This window comes from Pleuronectes platessa, chromosome 15 (genome assembly GCF_947347685.1).
Source record: "Pleuronectes platessa chromosome 15, fPlePla1.1, whole genome shotgun sequence".
Lineage (NCBI taxonomy): Eukaryota > Metazoa > Chordata > Actinopteri > Pleuronectiformes > Pleuronectidae > Pleuronectes > Pleuronectes platessa.
In genome coordinates, this window is record NC_070640.1 from 23,630,589 (window position 1) to 23,654,465 (window position 23,877).

Sequence of the window (23,877 nt, forward strand, 5' to 3'; positions counted from 1 at the left end):
AATCGTGATTCTTTGAATCAGTATAATTAAGCATTTGCAAAAACTTCTAAACCAATTTTCTTGCAATCAACAAGACACACATTCATACAGCACATCTATGTGCAGCTATTTATATGAGAACTACACAGCCATCAGAGGAAATCTTTGGGTTTGTTATCTTGCCACGGGATACTTCGGCTTGGGATCGAACCGCTGTACCAATGTACCGCTGAACAGGACTGCTTCCACAAAAATATGTGCCCCTAAAGGTCATGTCAGTCAAACTGCAAGTGGCAACAGTTTCCAATACAATTTAGTAACATGGCTGGAGCCTCTTGTTTACAAAATAATCACAGATTGTGTTTTTTTGACTACATCACTTATGATACCAACAGCATCCTTAACACAAACATAATATTGTAGTGAATTTGAATCCCTAAATGGAGAATTTAATAATCCAGTATGTTCAAACATTTCGTCTATCATTCTGTGTTTTGCAGTTTGCTGAGTACATCGGTTGAATCATTGCTGCCTCCACCTGATACAGTTCTCATGAAGGTTCCATGCATATTATCCTATATATATGTAGAGTAATATATATGCTGTTCAATAAGATCTAACTCAGGCAATTTACAGATTGTTTCCTTTTAGTTATTTTCAAAGATGGCATGTTGTTATAAAATATTAAAGTACAACTTTTGTAGCTGTTGTGACCAGAGTGAAACAGCACTATGAAAGTTCCAGAGACTGAACAATGCTTAAAGGTTCACTGTGTAGAATTTTGTGAGATCTATTTGTGAAGTTTCATATTGAAGCTCAATACCCTTCACCTTACCTGAAATGAAAGCATGAAAACTAATGCAGATTCTGTAAATTACATGTAGGACGGCAGTGTATAATTGGCTTTTCACCTCTGTCTACACCCCACCCCCCCCCCCCCGTCCCATAACCCTTTTTATTGGCTTTACGCACAAGAGACATTTTAAATGAAATACCCTTTTTTAATATTCACTCCCAACACAACAGTAGCCTAAGTCATATCGATTGTGGCTGAATTAGAAGTACCTGAGGCAGGGCGTCTTTAATCCGCAGGGTCTTTTAAGAGTCACCTGGTCTGACAAATGGGCCCTTTTAAAGGAGTATAATGTGTTCTTAAATTATTTTATTGATGGGAGGGGGACAGCCACTCCAGGTGCCCATACAAACTGACTTAACACGCTGTGAGAGGGTCAATTTGGCCTCCATGTTCCATTTCTTCGTTATCTGCATTTGGAGTCATGCTGGCAGGCTCGACGTGAGCTGAGATGGGCTTTGAGGAGGTTTGGCAAATTTCTGCATTTAAGAGGTTCTTCGATAGCACTCAAAATTTGCTAACAGTTTGTGTTTGCTTTGTGGCAGACTTGTTGGTCACACAGTATTTGATTGTTTTAACCACACAGAATTGGAGAATAGGTGTTTGGGTCTCAATGTTCTGCAACCTCTTTCACTCGCTTTCTCTCTGCATATGCTTTTCAACCTGAGAATGACCTTTATGGCAAGTGGGTTTATCAATAAATTTAGTTTTATTTCAAATTTGGAAAAGATAAGTGACACCTGTGATTTTTAAAGAACTGCTTGACCCCTCAGCTCTCCACAGCACAGAAAATCTAAAGTCTGCTCTCGCCTACAGTAGGTTCACTCATGACACAAAGCTTTTCAACTCTCTCCATATGTATTTCTAACAAATCCACTCAGAGAAAGAGCCTCATGCAGCGGCCAGCCACAATGACATTTTGTCTTTCACCAGCCTGGCAATTTCCCTCTGAAAATGAATGATTAATGCTGAATGGAGGAGAAAAGGTGTGTAACGCTTTTCAAATCAAGCACAGTCTGTAAAAGCTAGAATGCTAATTATATTGCTGTTTGTATGACCTCATCTTAAGTGCATGAAAGCCTTCTCTAAGCGACAGGTGAAATTGCATTTTCAAGTAACATTTTAAAGGGCCATGTGGGCACTCTGTCTAATAAAGCCATTTGTAAATGATTCCTCTTTTTGACTCCATTAGGAAGTGCGGCCAGGAACATTTTTTCATAGGATTCACAGACAATAAGCATGTAATCAGGATTTCCAGAGAATGCAGCAAGCAGTGAAGGGAATAATTAATGAGATTGCCTTATGAACTGCTTAATTACTGACTGTTGGCCTTCTCAATTGTCCCTCCAAGTGCTTCATTTGTTCCCTTGTTGCCATTATGCCTTGACTGACAGAGGTGGCAACCATGGGAGGGAATCAAGACATCTGAGAGTTTATTAATTAACTACACATGGAAACCAGGACCACAACTACTGAGAGCAGTGATAAATGTGAAGAGGTGAGCGCTGCAGTGAATAAGCCTTGTAGCATAAACATGATGCACAGGAGGTCTTTCTTTAATCTGCATGCGTATTACGATATGAGCTTATGTCAAAATGTGTGCTTGTTTTTAAACATAGGAGATATTATTGTGTGATATCCCTGCAAGTATGCATCTGCTAAAGTGCAGTCATTTAGAACTTGTTCAGCCTGCAAAAAACAATTTTTCTCTTTTGGCATAAGCAAATTGTGTCTGGAAATATTTTATAAAATGCTGACTGGTTATGCGCCACATTAAATGTAAATTTAGCAATTTAGATCAAAACCACATTTGGAGGGGGTTCAAAGTGGATCAGATCACTACAGCTCTGTGCTCAAATCTAATTTCAAAGTTTCTTGTGTCACTCACGACACAAGAAAACAGCAATGTCAAATCCTTAGTGACAATAGCTATGTCGTAACTGACGCCTGCGTCATTACTGCAGCAACGCATGTAGAAAGACTGAAGATGTTCGGACACACAAATCCATCTGATCACTATCATATTACAGTGTGGACATTCTGTCCTAAAGATCGGATTTAAGTCAAATTTGATTTGCCTCCAGTCTGAATAAACTCTTTATTTGAATGGTGCTAGTAAGATAATAGTAATTAAAGAAAAGACAAAGAAAATTCACATAAAACAGCAACACAAAGACATGCTGAAGGCAGATTAGGGATTAAAAACAAATGGAATATATTGTCATTATGTAAATAACAATATTGCAAAGCTTTAGACAATAGCAAATTGCAGAGTTATATAATAATATTATTATTATTATTCAGCATTTTTTTGTTTTTTCACGATCACAGAACCGGAAATGGTTATTAATATTATTATTATTATTATTATTATTATTATCAGGGAGGCTTTTTGAGTGTACTTTGTATCGGGGGTCAGAATCACATGAGGACCTCCCTCTCTTGTGCCTAGAACTGGGTTTGTATATCTTGGCTGAAATGTATGTTTAAATCCTAATGGAACTCAAAAACAGCAACCTCCTGCCCACCCACCCACATCCAGCACAGAACACACAGAAACCCGCACATACACAGCCTGTTAGCGGGTGTGTGTGTGTGTCTGCTGACCCGTGATGACCTCTTCTTTCTGAAGACAACAAAGCTGGAAGTGAAAGAGGCGTGACATCACACACATTCAAATCAACTGGGTGAGTGCTCTTATTGGTGTGATACCCACTGGGGCCGTCGCTGACAATGTGTTGCTTGTTCACAGCCTTCATATTAGTTCAGAATAGGCTTAAGTGGCTGCAGTAACTGCCACACTGCTCAATAGATTAACTCATTGTTTTTACACTGTGGCCATTCCAAGTGTATAATTAGTTCAATACCTATAATGTTATCTGAAAAAATTGGCTGATTGATTTCCAGTCTATGTGAACGTGATCGTCCACATCTCCAAAATTGAATTACAGGACATCAGTCAGTATTTACAGTCTTATATTAATGTAGAGATGGGACAGTCCATTTAAATCAATCTGCAACAATAAAGTAGGCTGAGAATTGGTGTTGTCATTGCTTAAATTCAAATAAATTTGATTTGGATTGCTCCAAATCACAACATACATTATCTCAAGGCTCTTTACAAAATAGGGCAAGACCTTACAATATGCATTATTTTAACATATACTGGTCAATTTTGAGATTTCTGGCTGTTTTGCTTCCAGAGCATCTTTTCATTGTGTCTTTTGTTTGTAGATTTAAATTACAATAAATATATATAAAAATAAGTATTTTTCTTTCATAGCCGAGCCAGTAAGCTATTTCCAGATGTGTTTTTATATCGTTCACGACTAACATTCTTTTTGATATAGCTGTTGACAATATTTTCTGATATATGGAGGGATTAAGTTTTCCCAAATGTCTTTCTGTAAAAAACTAAATAAAACAGACCCTGGCTTTTGTCCATATTATAATTATACATATTTAATTAGACAAGGAATTCTGTAACCTATTATACCAAAAACAGCGTGTTAATCTAAGGAATCAAACGGTGAAGGTTTGTGGGGATATTTAAAACCATACAATGATAAATTATGGATTGATTGATAAACTGTATGTTTGTTAAAGTAGTGAGAAAACGATTAAAACTCAACTCAGTATAATTAAATGTTACTTCATCAGTAATTTCCCCAAAATATGTTAATTCCTTTTCTACCAAAAAACTGCCTCCTACTATGTAAATGTTATTTTACACTTGCTCAGAGCAGCAATGTAGTTGTGTCTTCTATAAATCTGCTGTAAGTGAAATATAAATCCAAGAAAGCCACAAAGAGAGAAATGTTCCGTAAATGAAAGCCAAAGTCTGGGCTCAGCTCTGTTCCTCTAGCTTCAGTGAAGCTCTCTTTGATTTAAAACAATTTCTGAAGAGAAAAATATATATATAAATGATCTGTATTTATATTGCACTTTTCTAGTCTTGATGACCACTGAAAGCGCTTTACAGTACAGTTTTATTGCCATTGAACCATTCACACATAGAGTGAAGATGGGGACGACTGGGATTCTGGTTGGAGGATGACCACGCGGCCCCCTTAGCCATGGCCATATTCACACCCTTAAAACTCCCAGACTCTCTTTAAGAAAGCCACTAATTTACACTTGGATCTTGTAATTTGTGCAGTCGTCTCTGTCCCGCTGCTATTACAGACAGGCCTGAACCCACCCCAAGCTCTTAAGATGTCTCCGGCTTGGACTGAGGAGCTTCTTCATTACAGAGGTGGTTATGTGATAATGAAAATAAACCCCATGCATTGACAGTAGCATCATAAAACATACATTCTAAGCAAACATTAATATTAGATCATTTTAACTACCAATCTTATGTGAAGCGCGCAGTCTGAAAAGCTCTGCCTCACAGTATCTTTAAGTTATGGTCCTTACAAATGTCAGTAGGATTTGAATGCAGTTTTATTAGTTCCAGTTTTACTTTGGCTCCTTATTACAGGGTCAACTGCTTGCAGAGGGAAAAAAAGAATTAAACTTAAAACTAACATTAAGCCTCAGTGTTAATCTGAGGGTTTAATTTTGTAATTTTGTGTTTGAGAATATCTTCACATTATCTGCATTCTGATGAGGGGTTCAAGATAGTATAACCCAAATTGCCTCTGACAGCTGTGCTGACAGTGTTTGTGTGATAGAAAAAGTGTTGCTTATGGATGTGCTGTATGAATGTGAACGTGAATCGTAGAGAGCAGCTTGTACTGTAAAGCACTTTGAGTGGTCAATAAGACTGGAAAACTGCAATATAAATACTTTTGTCTTTTGTCTTTTTACAGTACAGGCCAGTATTCCCTGCACTATAACATCCAGATAATTTTTTTTATAAATACGTTTTTCTTCCGCACCCACAACAAATACATTTAGGATAGCTTAGTACAACTCTACATTAGCACTGTTTAGTCTTCAGTGTTAAAGTCAGAGAAAAATGGTTGTTTCTAAATCTGGAGAGTATTTTATACACAGTTTATAGAAGTTACTAACCTCATGTTTGGGGATCTGCTCTTCTATTGGCTCACAGAAATTAGAGCTCCAGTCATGAGGTTCACAACTCTACAACCTCCACCTGCTGCTGCGAAGCAAGCGATGCAACTGTTGTATGGAGCCACATCAAATGACTGTGGTGACATTGTTAACAATTTCCTGATTCTTTAATATTAAAAACTTGGGGTTTGTATCTGACTTACTTTTTACTATTTCTGTATGAATAATAAACAAAACTTGCTTTAGGTTGTTTGATTTGATTAACATTTTTCTCAAATATTATCATATCCATAATCATACAGTGAAAAAATAAATATTTGCTGACACAGTGTTTTGTTTCAAATCAAAGTTATCAATTGTGTAAAATTACTTAATATGACAATAATTGTAACTTTAACAGTTAAAATTGTTAAAGTTAAAATAGTTTAAAGTTAAAATATTTCTGACTGTCTTTTAACAAGACAGTCAGAAATATCAGAATCAGAATATATAGTTTGAGATCATTATCAGTATATGTGACCATTCTTATTGATCAGGTTATCTCTGCACACAATTCTGTTGCCGCACACTAAAACATTTCTTACATTTCTGAAAGTATTCTTCAGAGTAGCACCCTCCAGACTAAGACAAAAAAATGCTCACAGTCACTCGGCTGGCAAAAAAAATGTTGCATGATCAGCTCATACACTTCAACCATTTCTACAGAATAATTTGTTTGACTTGATGATTTAGAAAAAGGCAGATAAAGCTGACTAGTATTAATTTTGAATTAAATGTATGACATATAAATTGATAGGGAGAAAAGAAATTAGAATTTAGTCTGATTATCTCACATGAACTTAAATTATTTTTATTTGTCATAAAAACACCTGCTTGGAGTCAGACAGGCACAGAGAACAAAATGTGTTTTCAGATGTAACCATGTAAGCGTGAACATTGCCTTAGTTCTACTCTCCTAATTTCAGAGCCAGGCTGCTCAGAGACAGGAAGCTTTGGACTCAGGGGGTGGTGTGTTGCCTGAATTGGAGCGCTCGCTCTCGGAGCCGGAGTCCCTTGCCGCTGCGTGGATCCCTGCTGGAGCAGCCGAGCAGGCCTAAGCCCCTCTTTTCTCACTGCCTTCCCTGTGGATTAAATGGCTTTCGTTCGCCTCTTTTTCCTCCGCTTGCTGCCAACAGGAGTTGCTTTTCACGTCTTCTTCCCATGGCCACAGCAGATGAAGCTGCAGTTTTTCTTCTTGCTCATTTAGAAGTAGCAAATGACCAGCAAGAACTCAATTTGCAACATGTCCCTCCTAGCCGGGGGTCCAAGCCACCGCTTGTTCAGCCTGCATCAGAGATCAAGCCGGCCTAAGTGAAGTGACAGCAAGCGCGAGAAAAGGGTAAACGAAGTGTTGGGGGGAGGTAGGCGGCATCTGCCCCCATACAGATTTGCTTAATTGGGTTTGACTCCCACAATTACAGGGTAATAATGGTCTTTTCAACCAGGCTGCGTTGAAGTGAAAGGCAGTTGCTCCGCGCACCCGCATGTTATTGGATGGTTTATAGGAGAGAATGAGCGACAGAGAGAGAGCGGGGAGAGAGAGCTGGGAGAATTGGCAATGGACTTTGGTTAAGCAGTGGTTATCGAGTCTTTGATAGGACTCCAGGCGGCCAGGGCAGCAACAATGACAGAATTAATGGGCAAGGCACGATGAGAATGTCAGCTCAGCAGGGGGGTCATGTGGCCTTTGAGCTGCCTTCTGACGCCTCTGTGATCGTGCTCTCCACAACACTGGGAAAGGCTTGACCTGTTTGTTGGTGGATCTAGTCTTGAATGCATTTTTTTAATAAGCTATTGTGTTTGTCATAGCACAATAACCTGGAGTTGTCTGTGAATGAGTGACAAATACAGAGGTCATGATCAACTGGACATTATTATAATAAGAAATAAAATGACGATAGTGACACCACAGTTTTAGTGTTAGGGATTATCAAAATCTAAAACTGTCCTACTGTACTATTCTTTCATGGGTTCCGTTTTTTTTTGTCTTCCCATCCGCAATTTTGCTGAAACATATCCAGTTGTAATCATATGTTCTTGAAAATAAGAGTGGTGAAATCAAATGAATTTGGAATAATAAAAAAGGAGGTCGTATGAGGAATTAAGTCCTACCTGTGCATGGTGGAACAGAAATAGGCTTTTCATCAAATTAAATGCTCTGATGAATAATAAACAACTGTTAGACTTCAGTGAAACTCAAGCAGAAGTGAACAAACACCATAAAAGGTCTAGGAACCACATTTCAGTTATGGTTTGGGGATTGACAGGAGGGAATCAAACCATGGCCTTTGTGTGTATGTGATATGCACCTTGACTTTGAGCCCCATAATACAGCCCATGTGCTCATGATTCACTCTGAAAACAGCAATAATCGCTATAATGACACTAATGGAAATTGGTGTCCAAGGTTTCAGCTCAGAAGGTAATAATTTGAAGCTAATGATAGGTGAACATTGGATAATACCAATAATTGAATCTTCAATCTGAAGCCTCAACAGGTGTATGATGTGGCATACATCAACAGCCCTATTTGTAGCAGAGAACTGCCTCAGTTACTGGTTTGCTCCCAGTTATTTCAAATGATTATATCATGTTATACATTCACTTATGGATAGTGGTGGTGGATTTTGATCGAGGTGGTAGCTGTTGGTAGATCCTGATGGTGGATCTTGATGGGGGCTGTGGGTTATGGTGGCTTCTGATTGTGGTGGTGGATCCTGATCGTGGACTATGATTATAACAAGACTGCTTGATATACAATTTGCCTATTCACATACTCTACCATTACTGACAATAACTGCTCATTTAATTTGCTTTCCATTAAACTGTTTCTTCTAATCAATGTTGTAAATACAATTATTTTGTTGAGAGATCCCTCCCATGTGGCTCTCTCTGAGGTTTCAACGTTTTGTTTCCCCTGATAGTGATAATGGTTTATAATGTAGTTTTTCTTTACCCTTGTCGTTGCCATACCTTTTTAAACCCTATGAGACAAATTTTGATTTGTGAATATGGGTTCTAAAAATAAAATTTGAATGATTGATATCCGCGGACTGTGACCTTGATACTTTTTCTCCTCCTTTATCTATTTTTTAGATTTTTACATTCAGTTTAAGAAGCAAACAAAGCTTAATCTGACCCTCTGCGTGGGTTATATTCGGACCTATGTTTTTGCTGAGAGAATATTGCTTCAGGAAATTTAGAAAAGGTACTCTGTCAGTAAAGCATCAGTGTGTAGAAAACATCACACACACACACACATACACATACACACTTACAAAAAGTTTTCAGTGTGGGCCAACTTGAATGGACTTTAAAGAACCCTGCTGTCAGTCATGATTAGCCCTAACGATGGGCCCATTTTGACACTTCAGAATCAAGTCTTGGCAAATAGCCCTGGGAAGAGGAGCCACATGCTACGAAATGGCTTTTCCCTGATATAATTTGTGGCTGCAAATTACAAAACAGAGGCAGAAATAATGTGTAAAGTCAAGTTTGGTGAGGGAGAAAATGGAAAAATTTAGGGCTGTGTGCCACTCTAATGGATATCCTTGTGGCTGGGAGAAAATGGGACTCAATAATGTGTCCTTAATGTCTGCCAGCGCTGTTTCAGGGAACATATCAGAAGAAATGTCCCCTGCCATTTCTGCAAGCAATCACTTAATGGGATGGGCAAATCTCAACAAAATTGATGTACTGATCTATTTCTGGGCTTGACAGATGGAATGAATCTGTGGCTCCTAGAAGACAAAAAGGAAAAGGAAGAAGGTGAAGAATACCAGAGATAAAAAAAAAGAAGCCTTTCACGATTCACTAAGCTACACGGCATGCCTGCAATGTTTGTGTGTGGCTTAAGTGCAGACACTGACAGGAATTTCAATTATTTAATTAGAGAGGGAAAATGAAAAGACTTAAGTGTTGTGATTTCTGCAGTCTTTCATAGATCAATCTAATGTGCGCTCACATTGGAAATCAACCAAGATGGAAGAGGGGCAAGTGAAGTAGCGTCTTCCTAAATCATGCAATTAAAATGGCAAATTAGTTTCTTGATATATTCATTTAAGTGGTTAAGTGGAAAGGTTTTTCTCCCCGTCCACGCGGCTGTCTCCTGGGTGGCTGCAGAGAGGCAGAGCCATCCACATGCTCTTATGATTAGAGCTGCCGTTCATTTGCTGAGAGAACACTGAAAGCACTTTTGCACAAATTAACCATTTGGAGGCTTGAAAATTCAATTCCGAAGAGTTGATTCAAGCATTTAGGCAAAGCGTGGCTGGAACGTAAAGATTTAGAAGCATTTTGCCCACTAATGTCGATAACTCTCAGAGACCATTATAGTTTTTTTTGACCGTGTGTCTTGTGAACAGCACAGCTGGAAAATACCAGTGTTTCTCATTTTTGACTGATTTCTGTCACCTTCACATCTCTGCTCTTACTGTATTTATACAAAAGGTTGTTTTCCTGTTGAACAGCAATGTAGCTGTTATAATTTGGACTTTTTGTCCATAGTGATAGGTCATCTGGTGCTCAGTCAATTGTTCCATTTGCACAACGATGGATCGAAGCTCCTCATTGATAGGATCTGTATATGGATAGAAATGGACTGTGGCATGTAATAATAATGATCAAATCTAGACAGAGAAACAGAAACAGAAACAAAACCAACAGAACTCGGGGAAAAATAGTTCGGAAGAATGATGATGTGCAATAAATTAAACATGCATCTGATGAAGAGCTCTCAGTGCCGGGTTATACTATGTGTGAAAACAGGGATTTAAAATAATACTTTATGATATAACTTGTCATCAAATCCTTACAATGGTGTATTTATAGTGGCCTATGTTTTGCTTTTGATTAAAAAAATATTATCAATAGTTGACCCATGTCCGTGGTGACGGCTTTACACTGAAGGACCTGGCAATGACATAACTGTCTTGTTAATGTCTTACTGATAGAGCGCAGGACGTGTTGAGGTGGAGCTAATTTGACTGTGAACACATGTGGTCCATCCCAACAGGCATTTTAACCTCTTTCTCCCGATTAGACCTTTCCTAAGGATTGTAGCACGGACATTTTTATTATGGATATTCAAGTCACAGCTTTATCAAGTTATGTCAAAATCCTCGCACCATTCCAGCCACAACAGCTATAATGAGTCATAATGAGTCAAAATACAAGGTGCAAAGGGCCTTTTTTCTATCAACACATCATAATTCAATCTTGATTTTTGTAAGAAGATCATACTTTTCTTTTGTTTAGTCAATGCAACCAGCTATTAAATTATTAAGGTGGAGTAAAAAGTACAATATTACCTGAAATGCAGGTATAAGAGTAAATTACCATAAATTGGAAAAATGAAGTACCTCGACATTTTATTTGATGAGATGCATTCACTTACTTTCCTCCACGTTAGTAACTTTACAAAGAATCAGGGAACATGCAGGGTAACACACTGTCCCCTTTTAAAAAACAAAAGGATAATTTTACATAACCAACACAACATCTTTTAAGTAGCCAATAAAGCCTGTAATCCTGTAACTATAAAATTTAATGAACAGTTACTCAGTGAGACAGAGCTCTAAAACATAGTCATGGGAGTGTCAATCAATCAAATTTTATTTGTATAGCCCGTATTCACAAATTACAATTCATCTCATAGGGCTTTAACAGGGTGTGACATCCTCTGTCCTTAACCCTCAGCAAGAGTAAGGAAAAACTACTAAAAACCCTTTTAACAGGGTAAAAATACGTAGAAACCTCAGAGAGAGTCACATGTGAGGGATCCCTCTCCCAGGATGGACAGAAGTGCAATAGATGCCACGTGCAGGAAAACATCATCAAGATTAAAGTCTTCAAGATTAAAGATTAAAGTCTCTAGCAGCATTTGATGAGGGTAGACATCCCGAAGGACAACCCAAACATGACATGCCAAGCAGTCCCGCTGCAATCACAGTCCATGGTCAGCAACCATCCAGACCACGATCCACCATCCAGACCAGACGCCACTCCAGTCCTCAGTCACCGTCCACCGCCGCCCACCAGGACCCATCACGTGCCACCACCGCGGTCCTGGTCCACCGCCCGTGCCCAATGCCAACGCGACACAGGGTCCGCCACCTGCACCACGATCAGCCCACATAACTCAGAATCCGCCACGCTGTCTGGATTATTTCGGACAGACAGCAGGTGCACAACAAGCAGGAGGATTTCAGACGTGCCTAAGCTGTGTGACTTCGCCACAACAATGCAGATACGACAGACGCGCACTCTTTGTAATTACTCTTGACGCATTACCTTCCCGAGTGCTGCATGATCTCCTTACTCACAAATGATACCACATAAATGTAGACTTTCCATAACAAAATTAATCTCTCAAAAGCTGGATGGATACAAGGAAACGTGGATTTGCTCTTCTGTCACAGAGGCATATTGTCCACTTTGATGGTGCAACGGAGGATATCAAATGCTCTCCTGGCTGCCACACTCCAGATGGAAGAAAATAGGCTGTAGTCTATAAAAATGAAGTTAGATGTAAGTACAGCACTCAAATCTCGGGGAGAAAAATGCTTTTTCTGGGGCATTTTGTTGTCAATTGGTCTGAGCAACTTGCTGTAATGCAGTTAATGGAGCTACTCTTTTCCTTTCATCTTCAGGGTTTGTGTCTGTGTGTGTCAAAGCAAAGAAAGGCCTGGCTGGATATGGCAAAGAGCCACAACAGGGGAAATACAGGAAGATGATGGTGAGAATGAAGGAAACATCAAGTCAGAGCGCGGTGAAGGGATCTGCTCTGGTGTGAACTGCTCCTTCAAACACCTGCCACCTCCATTTACCTTCATTGCTACCAATTTTGAAAGTGGAATTTCCCTATATTTCCAGTATTTCAACAAGTAAATGTTGAAATATAGTACAGCACTATAACAAATGAAAGATGGTGAATGGTCTTGATTTCCACAACATCACTGAAAAACGACCAGTGCTTAAATCCAGGAGCTCCCAAACTTTTCCATGCTAAGGACCCCCATAAAGCACAAGCCTCTGGCAGGGACCCCCCAGTTGCAAACTTTTTTTTAAATAACGTGTGCAATATGATGGCAAATATCAAAAATACTAATAATCTGTCTTCTTTCTGTTACAAACATTACTTGTCATTTCTGTACAGTAATATTATCCGTAAACATATATATATATATATATATATATGCATATATGCATATATGTATATATTACATTCAGTGTCTCTCTTCTGTTATAAACAGTGCTTGTCATTTAAGTATGTTTGTCTCTGTGTGTATACCTGGACCTTTACTAGTGTATACCTGGTCCCTCATACCTCTGAGTTTTAGATGCCAAGTTGGTATTCTGTGGTTGTGGCAGTTTTGTAGCTGAGTCATTTTCAGTCGGATTGTCGGATTTTTTCTTTTAAAAAATGTGGCAATTTTTGCCTTTAGCAGGAGGTAGCTAGCTACTTTTCATCCACACAGCAACTTTCTTATGCAGTAGCTGCTCGATTCTGATTGACTTGAGCAGTGTGTGTTTTTTTAAATAAAAGACTGGCATTAGAAGAAAAAAAAGATTGGTGTCCAAAGACACATCGATTTCAATATGCAGTGATTAATAACATCTAGAAAAACATATTTAATTTAATAATTACTTATTTTATTCTTATTGTCAAATTGTCCCACCTTTTCCACTTACAGTTTCCGCGACCCCCCTGTCGCTCCCTGGTGACCCCCACTTTGAAAAACAGTAACCTTATCCATTCCTGACAGCAACATGCACCATATTATGTGCATGCTTGACAACAGTTAAAATGTTTCCCTATGTTTCTGTCACCAACACTGTAACTCCTATGTAGAACCAACAGTAAACACAATATGTCTTTCCTTTTTGGTTCATTGATAAATAGCTTCTTCGTAACATAAGCAGCACTAAGATTTGAGGCAACCTGATGGTTGAAAGTCCCAAATCCACTCTTTTTCTAGCTCTATAACCAACTCATAGGAAATATGTCTTTAGCTGCTAAATGCTCAACTTTGCTCACCAGCATGTCTCTATCTGTGTCTGTGTGGTGTTTAATGCGGGCAGGTTTACCTACATTTGGAGCTCAGTATCAGAGCTCAGTAGTGCTTGAGGGGGTTCTGTCATATCACAGTGTAGCTGTACTTTGAGTGATTAAGGTGTGAAATGGAGGACATAGTTGAAAAACTATTGTAGAAACACTGGCTGCTTTACAGTGAATTCAAGCTTTACATAACTAGAATAAAGTTGAAATGAAAAGAAAAACATTGAAATAATTCTGAATGTTAAACTTTTCCCAAGAATCAAGTTAAACGCTGCGAATAAATTCAAGCTTAAAGTCAAACTTTGAAAAATATAGAGATGAACTGGTGACCTTCTTTCTCTTTTTGTACATAATCACAGTGTGGTAACAGAACATGATGAGTAAAGGATTGATAATGAACTTATAATGGTCTTGTAAACAGCTCATACTGGCTATACACCTGTAGCAAAAACTAATAACATGCTCCTTTAAATTACCTGATATCCAACTCCCTCTGTGGTCATACTTGTGCATCCTCTTTGCGTTGTAGAGATCGATTTACATATTAACCATAATAGCTTCCATGTCCTGTGGATGAAAATATTAAATACATACAGTTTATGTGTAATACTGGTTAATATTTACTGCAAATGTTCAAAGTCCAGAAGACATTCACCATAACAAACCAATAATTCATTAAAACTTAAATGTGATGGTTAGATCCCTTATTTTTTTTACTTTTGTGACAAGGTTTGCTTTTAAATGAGACCAATATCAGCAACAGCAGTCCCTGCAACGCCTGCCCTTCCCCCCAGTAAAGCCTGTTCAGCCCTCCACTTTCAATCAAAACCATGCAGTCATCAGTATTACTTTAGCTTGCCAAGCTTTGGTCATTTCTGTTTTTTCAGCAGATTCCCAAACCACAAAACTGGCATGTGCTGATTGGCCCGTGGTCGGCCAGGCCTATTGTCTCAGCACTGTGTTTGTTGTGGCCCCAGTTCCCCCCTGTTCAACCCGTCAAATGCTAGAGCTATTAGCTCGCTGGGAATCTGCCTGTGTTGGCATTATAGGATCTTGTTGTATTTTGTCAGGCAGCCCTGTCTTCACACATCTTCATAAAAGGGGTTGATTAAGGTAAGATAATATAGATTTCTCTTCAATAACTGATGTTGTTCATACAGTTATTTGTCTTTTAATTTGTTGCTATATTTTGTTCTTTTTTTATTTTACATGTAAAGAGATAGCTCCAGCTCTTACAGTTTCATAGGTAAAGCATGTGTGTCTTAAAATGTTCACAATGTCTTTTACTTTCCAGGGAGATAAACACTCTCACTCTGTTGCATATTACGTCTACATGTACAGAACAGCTTATTTATCAATGTGACTACAGTAGGGGTGAATGAAAAGACATTAAAACCAAGTTTCTTCTTGAGGTCTCACCCCCTGGATAGAAAATTAATGGACATAAAGAAATGTGCACAAGGGAATCAGAACTATAGATTAGTCTGTAAGAAATATGCACAGCCCTTTGTTCTTGGTGGGTCAGCTTTCTCATGTATTTTACAGTAGTGTAGGACGTGTGAAGTGAGAGTTGAGGGATTTCAGTTGAAAGATTGAATGATGTGATTGAGAGGAAACCATCACCGACGAGGTCAGTGCCAACCCCAACCAAGGCAAAAAATACTTTTGTTTCATGGGCTTTCATGTGGTGACTTCATAGAAAAACATTTCATCTAACTAGCTGACTGATGTTGACAAAATAAAATTATTAAGATTAATCATACGTCACATAGCATTGACATCTGAGCCTATTGTCATTTGTTTTGTTTTGTCAAATTGATTTAAAAGTGCTTTGGTTTAGATTGAGACAGCTGCTGGAACTTGCCAGAGAGGATGCTCAGGGGGATATGCGGAACTATAGAGCTCTTCAGTTCAGGTTTCAGACATAACAAGATATATCTTTCTATCATCTTTTCCCCCAAAATCCTCCATGACAACTCTCCATGAGAACGAGAGGATGGCTGCAGGATATTGCACCCAGGTGGAACAATGAGCAATAGATGTATCAAGTATCAAAGCATCGCTGGATTTGATAGTGGTTGGACCTTGTGTGTGTGCACGCATTGTGAGTGGGGGGTGTATGTAAAGCCTTCTTCAGGGACTGATGTCCCAGAGAACAAAGTGGAGCATACACAGGCGACCCCGCAGCTCAATCCAGTGGAAATAATATGTTCATTACAAAGCAATTACTGACACTTACACCCTCTCTCCCTGAAGTGTGTGTGTCTGTTAGGTAGAGAGGAGGGGGGCCCTTCCACTGACCGCTGATTCTAAGTGACCTTATGTTCCTCTCTATGTGTGTGTGTGTCTGCAGGTGCAGGATGTACAGCTTTATGGGTGGAGGGCTGTTCTGTGCAGGAGTGGGGAACATCCTCCTGATTGTTTCCACAGCAACCGATTACTGGATTCAGTATCGGCAGTCCAGCAACTACATGCACCAGGGCCTGTGGCGCTACTGTATGCCAGGCAAATGCTTCCCACACAGCGACAGCATCGGTAAGTGTAGCCGAGTCGTCGATGATTGGGAGGTTACTAACTATAAAACAATTCTGTTACTTCTACAAACATTTTTGGAAGTTGGAGATGTTCCAGAGGCACAAATCAGTATTTCCCTGATGAGAATGAGATAAAGCTCTGGGGGTGGAGCCAGAGCTTCAACAGTTTTGTGAGGTTAATTCTGTGCACTGTGCAGTAAAAGTTCAGCTCGCTAACAAACCAAACCTCTGTCTGAACATCTCTATGGTTCTGTGGCTAATTCAAACCTTAACGGGCTGAATGGTTAACCCACACACATTTAGGCTGAAATGGGAGCCGAGTGAGCAGTGGTACAATACTGTACAACATAATGGTAGATAACATCTCTCCTTTTACATTGGATTTCAGTGTAATGTTACTTGCAGAATTTCGTGACGGTTACATGAGGGATACTTCTACAAAACTTTGATCGCTTCTGTTTTTCATTTACGATTTTCATCTGACCTTTTTCATCTTTTTTTTCAGAGATGTTCTTCACATTGCTTTGTTAATGTGGTCTGAGCAGAGCTCTGTCTCCGATCATTCACCTCTGTTGACTTGCACTGACCTCACCAGTGACTGACCTTTGACCTTGTCCACAGCTCACTTAGATGCCACCCGCGCCCTCATGATCCTCTCTCTTTTGGCCTGTTTCATTGGAATCATCATCGGCATTATGGCCTTCATCCATTACTCCTCCTTCGACAGGTTTGACAAAACCTTTGCTGCAGGCATATTGTTTTTCATCGCATGTAAGTTCAACTGCTCTGTTTTTCCACTTTGCACTTTTGGTTTCATCTGTAGTTTGCAGTTCATTTGGCTTTTTGGTGATCCACTGACGCTACATTTTGTAATACCTCATTCATGAAAGATTTTGTATTAAGCTCCTGTTTTAAATTCTTTATTTTGCATTATTTGTTGGTTCCTTCATCCAGTGTGAGTGAGATTATCTGGTGTTGATCTGTATTGACAGCCCTAATTTGTTCCTTCCCAGGCTTTTTAGTGTTTCTAGCTATGGCCGTGTACACTGGTGTGACTATTAACTACTATGGGAAACGCTATGGAAACTGGAGGTTCTCCTGGTCCTATATCATCGGCTGGGTGTCAGTGGTGCTCACGTTCTTTTCAGGTAAACATGAAAACCAACAATGATGCAATAAGGTTCCTCTTGTTCTCAAAGGAGCCATCGGATTCCTTTAGTTTGTCAGTGTTCCACCCATGGTGTATTCAGTTTGAAATGTCAATGTTGATTTATCCTTTCGATTCCGATAAACAACCAATAATGCACTCGGAGAAGTGAGGATGTATTTTAGAAGAAAATAACGTATCTATCCATCAACTATCCAGATATCTATCTATCTATCTATCTATCTATCTATCTATCTATCTATCTATCTATCTATCTATCTATCTATCTATCTAACTATTAATCAATCTATCTAATCTATATATCAATTAATCTATCTATCTATCTATCTATCTATCTATCTATCTATCTATCTATCCATCCATCTATCTATCTTTGTATCTATCTATCTATCAGTGGTGTGATATTATAAGCAATTATTTCACTAAGTGCTCCTCTGTGAATCATCAGAAGTGCTGTGCAGCTCCTACTGATCACATGTGTTCCACTGCACTGACTGTGGTAATAGGTTAGAGAAGAACAGCTTCCTCATAATATCATGATGTTAAACTGTTTTGCTGAGATCAGAAATAACTGAAAATTACAAACTAGTCGGCCTAAAATGAGCAACATGAAATGATGGAAGGGGGGAACATGATGTGCATTTAATTCAATGGCATTCCCCTTACTATGTGCCAATCACACAATACAACTATAATGTGCTGCTGCTTGGCTGTTATTTTCCCTACAAGCATTTCTGCGACACAGCAGAGGACTCATTAGTTAGGCTGGTGAGTGCTCATATACTCACACAGAATATAACTCATTTTAGTTCCAGTGTCAATGTCCCAGAATAACATGTAAGGTTGGTTTGTTTTTCTTGTTTGTGAAGTAAAAATGTTCAATGACTTTTCTGTACATGATCCAAAAAGAGCAATTTGGCATATTTTGGGGGGGTATTGTTGTTGAATTAAAAATAACACAAGTCAATTAAATTACACACAATGGTTTTAGCTGATAGACATTTCAATAATTAATCTGACCATGGTGGAAAATAAAGAGCTGACTTTCCCTTCTTTTCAGGTATATTCTATATGTGTGCCTATCGGATGCATGAATGCCCCAGGAGCGTCAACTCTCACTAGAAGACTGAAACTAGAAACCAGCAAAGGATTAGGATGTTAAGAGTTGCATCAAGGCTGTGTGTAGATCCTCACCATTAACATGGATGCAATCAAATTTGAAACTATTTGAAATAAAAACATTTGGGGGAAATGTGACTCTTCGTTTTGATCTGTATAGACACTGTATATTTTTCTTGTTTATTTTGTGAGTACATGATTTATTTGCTTTTCGTGCCCAGTGAGTTTCCAGCATTTTCTGATACGTTTTTTAGCCCTGCTCCGCCTGTGTCCACCAGAGACACAATTTGTCAGACAAAATTAAGTTCAGATCAGTCTGCATTGATGAAAACATCCTGATATTCAGATTTTAAAAAACTGGCTGAGACACACACAGCACGCACAAACACGTAGATACATATTCCAAGTGTCATTGAAAAGGAGACGCTCATTCGTTATGATGTAAACATTTTAGATGTAACTCTCTCTTTGGGCCTATATATTAACACGTGGCTACAATGGATTATTAATGAAAAATTTGACTGAACATATAAAATACCACAAATATCATTCTGTTTCTAAAAAGTAATTTATTCAAGTTTAAGTAAGTTTAAAATCAAACAAAATATATTGGTTTTAATCCGTTTCAATTTATATAAAGTATAAAGTATAAAGTATAAAGACCCATACAGGTGTTGTGTTGTTTATATTATTATTATAGTAAGACACACAATGCTGATATTTAATTTCAACCGTAAATACATTGTGGTTGAGCTCAATCGAGCATCGCATCGATTTTATACCACCAGCTGCAGGATGGCTGCTGTGTAAAGAGTAAACCAGGTATAAGCCCGTGCACTGCTGCAAACCTCTTATCCAAACGCGCCACTTAACGAAGTGACGCACTGCCTGACCGGCTCAAATTTTTTACTTAATGAAATGGCAACAATAAGCAGCTTAGCCGCGCCTTAAGAACAGCTCCTTGAGACGATTTCATCACCATTTGTTTCATTTACTTTCTAATTTCCCCCTAAAAGCAACTTGTTATCCTGGTGCGCTTCATAAAGGGGATTGACGCAGAGCCATGTGCTGCAGGGTTTCCTCCATCTGCTGCGGAGCTCTCTTGTTTTCTTTAAATTCACCTTTTGAAAAATACACTGAGATTAATTTTAAGAAGAAAAATCTGTCAGGGGTATTTAATTATATTGTTTTTACTGAATCACATTGGTAGTACTCGACTATAATTACTTTTCAGAAGAGTGTGCGCACTTGGAAGCATCCGTCATATAGTGGACAGTCTTCTCCAGCAAGACTCTGCTCATTTACAGTTTCAGCACACACGCCCGTGTTATACAAACCTATATGCAAACTAATGCAACAGAGCTTTTCTAGCGTAACTGACTCCCACTAATGAATTTGTCCTCGCTGGGTCTGGTCAAATGGAAATCCTGTCCTTCAGCCCGAGGATTACAACTTCCGCTCAAACACCTCCCTCGGTCTAATTGCCTAATAGCATTGCAGCGTGAATTCTGCCTACATTAAGACACTTTCACATTAACGGGACTGATTGGAAATGTGATGACAACACCGTATCAACAAATTACAGCGCACCGCTTTCTGGCGCAAATGGGCACAGGAGCGGCACTTGTACTCTCCCAGATTTTAATACCGACAATTACAGTCAATTTGGGAGGAATTAGACCAATAGTCAGACCAGTAGCAGCCCAGTCCTCCTGTGGCACAGGCCACAGCACCTGACTGAAAAACTGCCAACACGAAGAAAGAGATGAAACCCTGCGTAAGGAGGCATGTCCACGAAAGAAGTCCGTTCATTTAAAGTTTGGTGTCGAAGGCAATCATCGGATTTAATAACTTATGAAAGGCATGAAAATAAAAAAGTACTTTGATAGTTAGGGTATTATTATTATTATTATTGTATTATTATTCGTATTATTATTATTATTATGGATTGTATTATTGTATTAGTAGTAGTAGTAGTAGTATTTAAATTTGTATTTTTATATTATTATTAAAGCCGCTTTAATGTCACCATTTAACAGGTCTGCCATTAACTGGCTTCTGTAGGAATGCAGCCTAATGTTCACTGCACAAAAAACAGGCAAACAGACCTTAAATATATTAGATGCATTTGTTTGGATTCATTTAAGAAAGCTTTTCTGCATCTCATTAACGAATTCAAGCCTTAATCATGATTTTGTTTGGATAATATTTGAGTAAAGAATCTTGGTGGGGAGTAAAAAACAGCGTTGTTGCTAGGACACCGTACGGAGCGGGGATTTAGGCTGCTCAGATGAGCTGCGGTCACAGGTGCACTGTTTATTTGCTGTCAGGTTTCCAACGTAGCTTGTAACGCGTGTCAGCCAATAAGAGGGAAGAACCAGTCTCTCGCTGCCTCCCACCGCCCATACTCAACTCTAATTGGCCAAAACCCAAATCAATTTCCCCAATCCGCATCTGTCTGTGAATAAATGGGCTACTTGTCGGACATGTGCCCTCCCACTGGTTCTGTGTCAGCGATCAGACAGGCTGCGTTTAAACCTGGGACCCACAGATGCTGATGCACGTCTGGGCAGAACGGAACATCCACAACACACCTCAAACTAACACCATGAATTTGAACTACGCGTCTGCGGTGCCCACGCAGAGGTCCACGTCGTTCTTCATAGAGGACATCTTACTGCACAAGCCCAAGCCGCTCAGAGAGGTCATCCCCTCGCCGTTCTGCGGCTCCCTGGCCTCCCGAATGCCCCTCCTGGAGTATGGATATCCGCTGATGCCCACCCCGATCCTGGCGCCCCATCCGCACCATCCCATGCACAAGCCGGAGCACCAATACTTCTTCACTTCTGGTAAGAGACTGACACATGTGATGTACAGCAGGTTGGGCCCGATTACCCAGATCTTTGATTTATATATGATACATAGAAAATCAAAAATACATATAAATACATATTTTCTGATTCAAATGAAAATATGTATTGATAATTATTAATTATTTTCAATATGTGGATTTATGTGATGTGGCATTACTAAGATGAGATTTGGAATATGACAAATATCGAAAATGAATTGATATCCAATTGTTCAGAAAATGACAATGACCAGTGGTTTATTATTGCACCATCTGTGTTTTACGTTACAGCACTTTAATCGATTATTCAAATTGACATAAATATACAATGTTATTCCTCTTAAATTTGTCCTGTTTAAATACAACTATTAAAAAGTCAATCACTGCTTTTCCGGTTGCTCCACTGAGCCTCAAATTATTTACGGTTTTATCAAGTACAAAAAGCACGTCAAAAACAAAGTAAAGGCTACATGCAAAAAACTGTAATTCCACTGATCTCATATGACCTGGAATATTCCAAATTTTGGTTTGGTCGGGTTCTGCAGTTGATTATTTGACATGAGCGGTTTTGCACCTTTAGGGATGCAGATGCCGGCCCTGTTCCAGCACCACGCAGAGCTACCAGGGAAGCACTGCAGGCGCAGGAAGGCCCGGACGGTTTTCTCCGACTCACAGCTGTCCGGCCTGGAGAAGAGGTTCGAAATCCAGCGCTACCTGTCCACACCAGAGAGAGTGGAGCTGGCCACCGCGCTCAGCCTGTCCGAGACACAGGTACAGACACACACACACACACACACACACGGGGAGTTTGCTCATAGATACTTCAACCAGTGTGTATCGTGTGGTGTGTCTGCATGTGGTGCACACCAGTAGGTTTGCAAGTGTACTAGCTAATATAAGATCTTGTTATACGACATAATGGTCGCATGCATCTGTGTACTGTGGATAGTTATTTTTATGCCGTCAGTTAGTGCCCAACACTTTTAGATAGAAGGGATGAGGGTGGTGTGATGTTTTCAGAGAAGGGATAAATAAATGTGAGTACTTTACTTTCATAGGCTAGGTTGCATCCTAGACATTATAATTCCATAGATAATAAAGGGGCCTCGCGCATTCAGGCAATAGTATAAATTTATATATCATTTCACTAATAAACATAAAGTACACGTCCCTCCCATATGAATGAACTTATATAATTTTGGCTTCATAGGACACTTACTGTGTATAAGTATATTTAGGACACTTTTCTTAATCCACATGTTCCCCTCATGGTGCAGGTGAAAACGTGGTTCCAGAACCGGCGCATGAAGCACAAGAAGCAGCTGAGGAAGTCGCAGGACGAGCGGAAGCCTCCCGGGGAGAGGGAGCGCTCCGCGGAGAACTCGAGCGAGAGCGACGTGAACGACAAGAACGCAGAGGAGCTCAAACACGGACTGGAGGCGGACTACGTGCTGGAGCACGATGACGAAGACGACGTGGACATCGAGGACGACGTTTGCTCCCCGGATCATCTACTATAGTAGGCTGCAGTTTGTTCCACAGGCAGCGACTAACACTGTACATTTATTGTACATAACACACATGTTGCTGTTTTAACATGGAGCGTTGTGTGTGCGTGTGTGTGTGTGTGTGTGTGCAGGGGGTCAGTCTATAACAATGTTAATATTTATTCAATCATGCAAAGTGGGCCTTTCATTTTTTTATTTTCTAAGAACTGGCCATTTACCTCTTGTACAGGCTATATGGGAATTGTCGTGTTGTAATGTCTGAGGAAACTCAGGATTATTGTTATTATTATTATTGTTATTATTATTATCACTTAAAAGTCTTGACATTTGTACATTTCCACATTTTTATTTTCACATGAGGAACAAAACAATTGACGCGCTCTTTGCTCTGAAGCATAGACGCATCATGCTCCACCGCCTTTTTGCACTTATGTCCTATAGGCACAGTTCCATACTCACTCAGTACTACATTTTATCGTTATGTATTTTCTATATTGTATATATATATATACAAGTATTTGTTTTTATTGTTTGGTATTTTATTTGCAGTTTCGTTAATGAAGTTTTGGTCGAAGGCTCCGTGCTTCAGTCACCCGCAGTTTATAAGTGTGTGTAAATATTTGTATATACTTCATAGTAGCCTATATAAATAATGAATCGCTACTCGGCTTTGTTTATTCAGTCACACCTTTTATATTTTTTTACTACCGTAACGCCCGGTTCAATTTCCTTTGCTGTTTGCGTGTTG

General features: G+C 39.3%; 2 protein-coding genes across 2 annotated transcripts; both read left to right on the forward strand.

Moving 5' to 3' along the window:
- Positions 1–16,309: 16,309 nt before the first annotated feature.
- lim2.1 (lens intrinsic membrane protein 2.1) lies at positions 16,310–18,773 on the forward strand. Its single transcript, XM_053441886.1, has 4 exons — positions 16,310–16,484; positions 17,105–17,254; positions 17,497–17,631; positions 18,712–18,773. Exons 1-4 carry the CDS (start codon positions 16,310–16,312, stop codon positions 18,771–18,773), a joined length of 522 nt encoding a protein of 173 aa, XP_053297861.1.
- A 2,605-nt stretch (positions 18,774–21,378) lies between these two features.
- On the forward strand, positions 21,379–23,141 carry bsx (brain-specific homeobox). The gene is made up of 3 exons (XM_053442316.1): positions 21,379–21,619; positions 22,202–22,392; positions 22,899–23,141. The coding sequence occupies exons 1-3, from the start codon at positions 21,379–21,381 to the stop codon at positions 23,139–23,141; spliced, it is 675 nt and encodes a 224-aa protein (XP_053298291.1).
- Positions 23,142–23,877: the final 736 nt, after the last annotated feature.

Bases quoted from the DNA above. Each gene is read 5' to 3' on its own strand.
- lim2.1 (XM_053441886.1), top strand. From the start codon at position 16,310: ATGTACAGCTTTATGGGTGGAGGGCTGTTCTGTGCAGGAGTGGGGAAC. The intron at 16,485-17,104 runs GTAAGTGTAGCC...CCTTGTCCACAG, and splicing joins CCCACACAGCGACAGCATCG to CTCACTTAGATGCCACCCGC. The intron at 17,255-17,496 runs GTAAGTTCAACT...GTTCCTTCCCAG, and splicing joins CATATTGTTTTTCATCGCAT to GCTTTTTAGTGTTTCTAGCT.
- bsx (XM_053442316.1), top strand. From the start codon at position 21,379: ATGAATTTGAACTACGCGTCTGCGGTGCCCACGCAGAGGTCCACGTCG. The intron at 21,620-22,201 runs GTAAGAGACTGA...TTGCACCTTTAG, and splicing joins CCAATACTTCTTCACTTCTG to GGATGCAGATGCCGGCCCTG. The intron at 22,393-22,898 runs GTACAGACACAC...CTCATGGTGCAG, and splicing joins TCAGCCTGTCCGAGACACAG to GTGAAAACGTGGTTCCAGAA.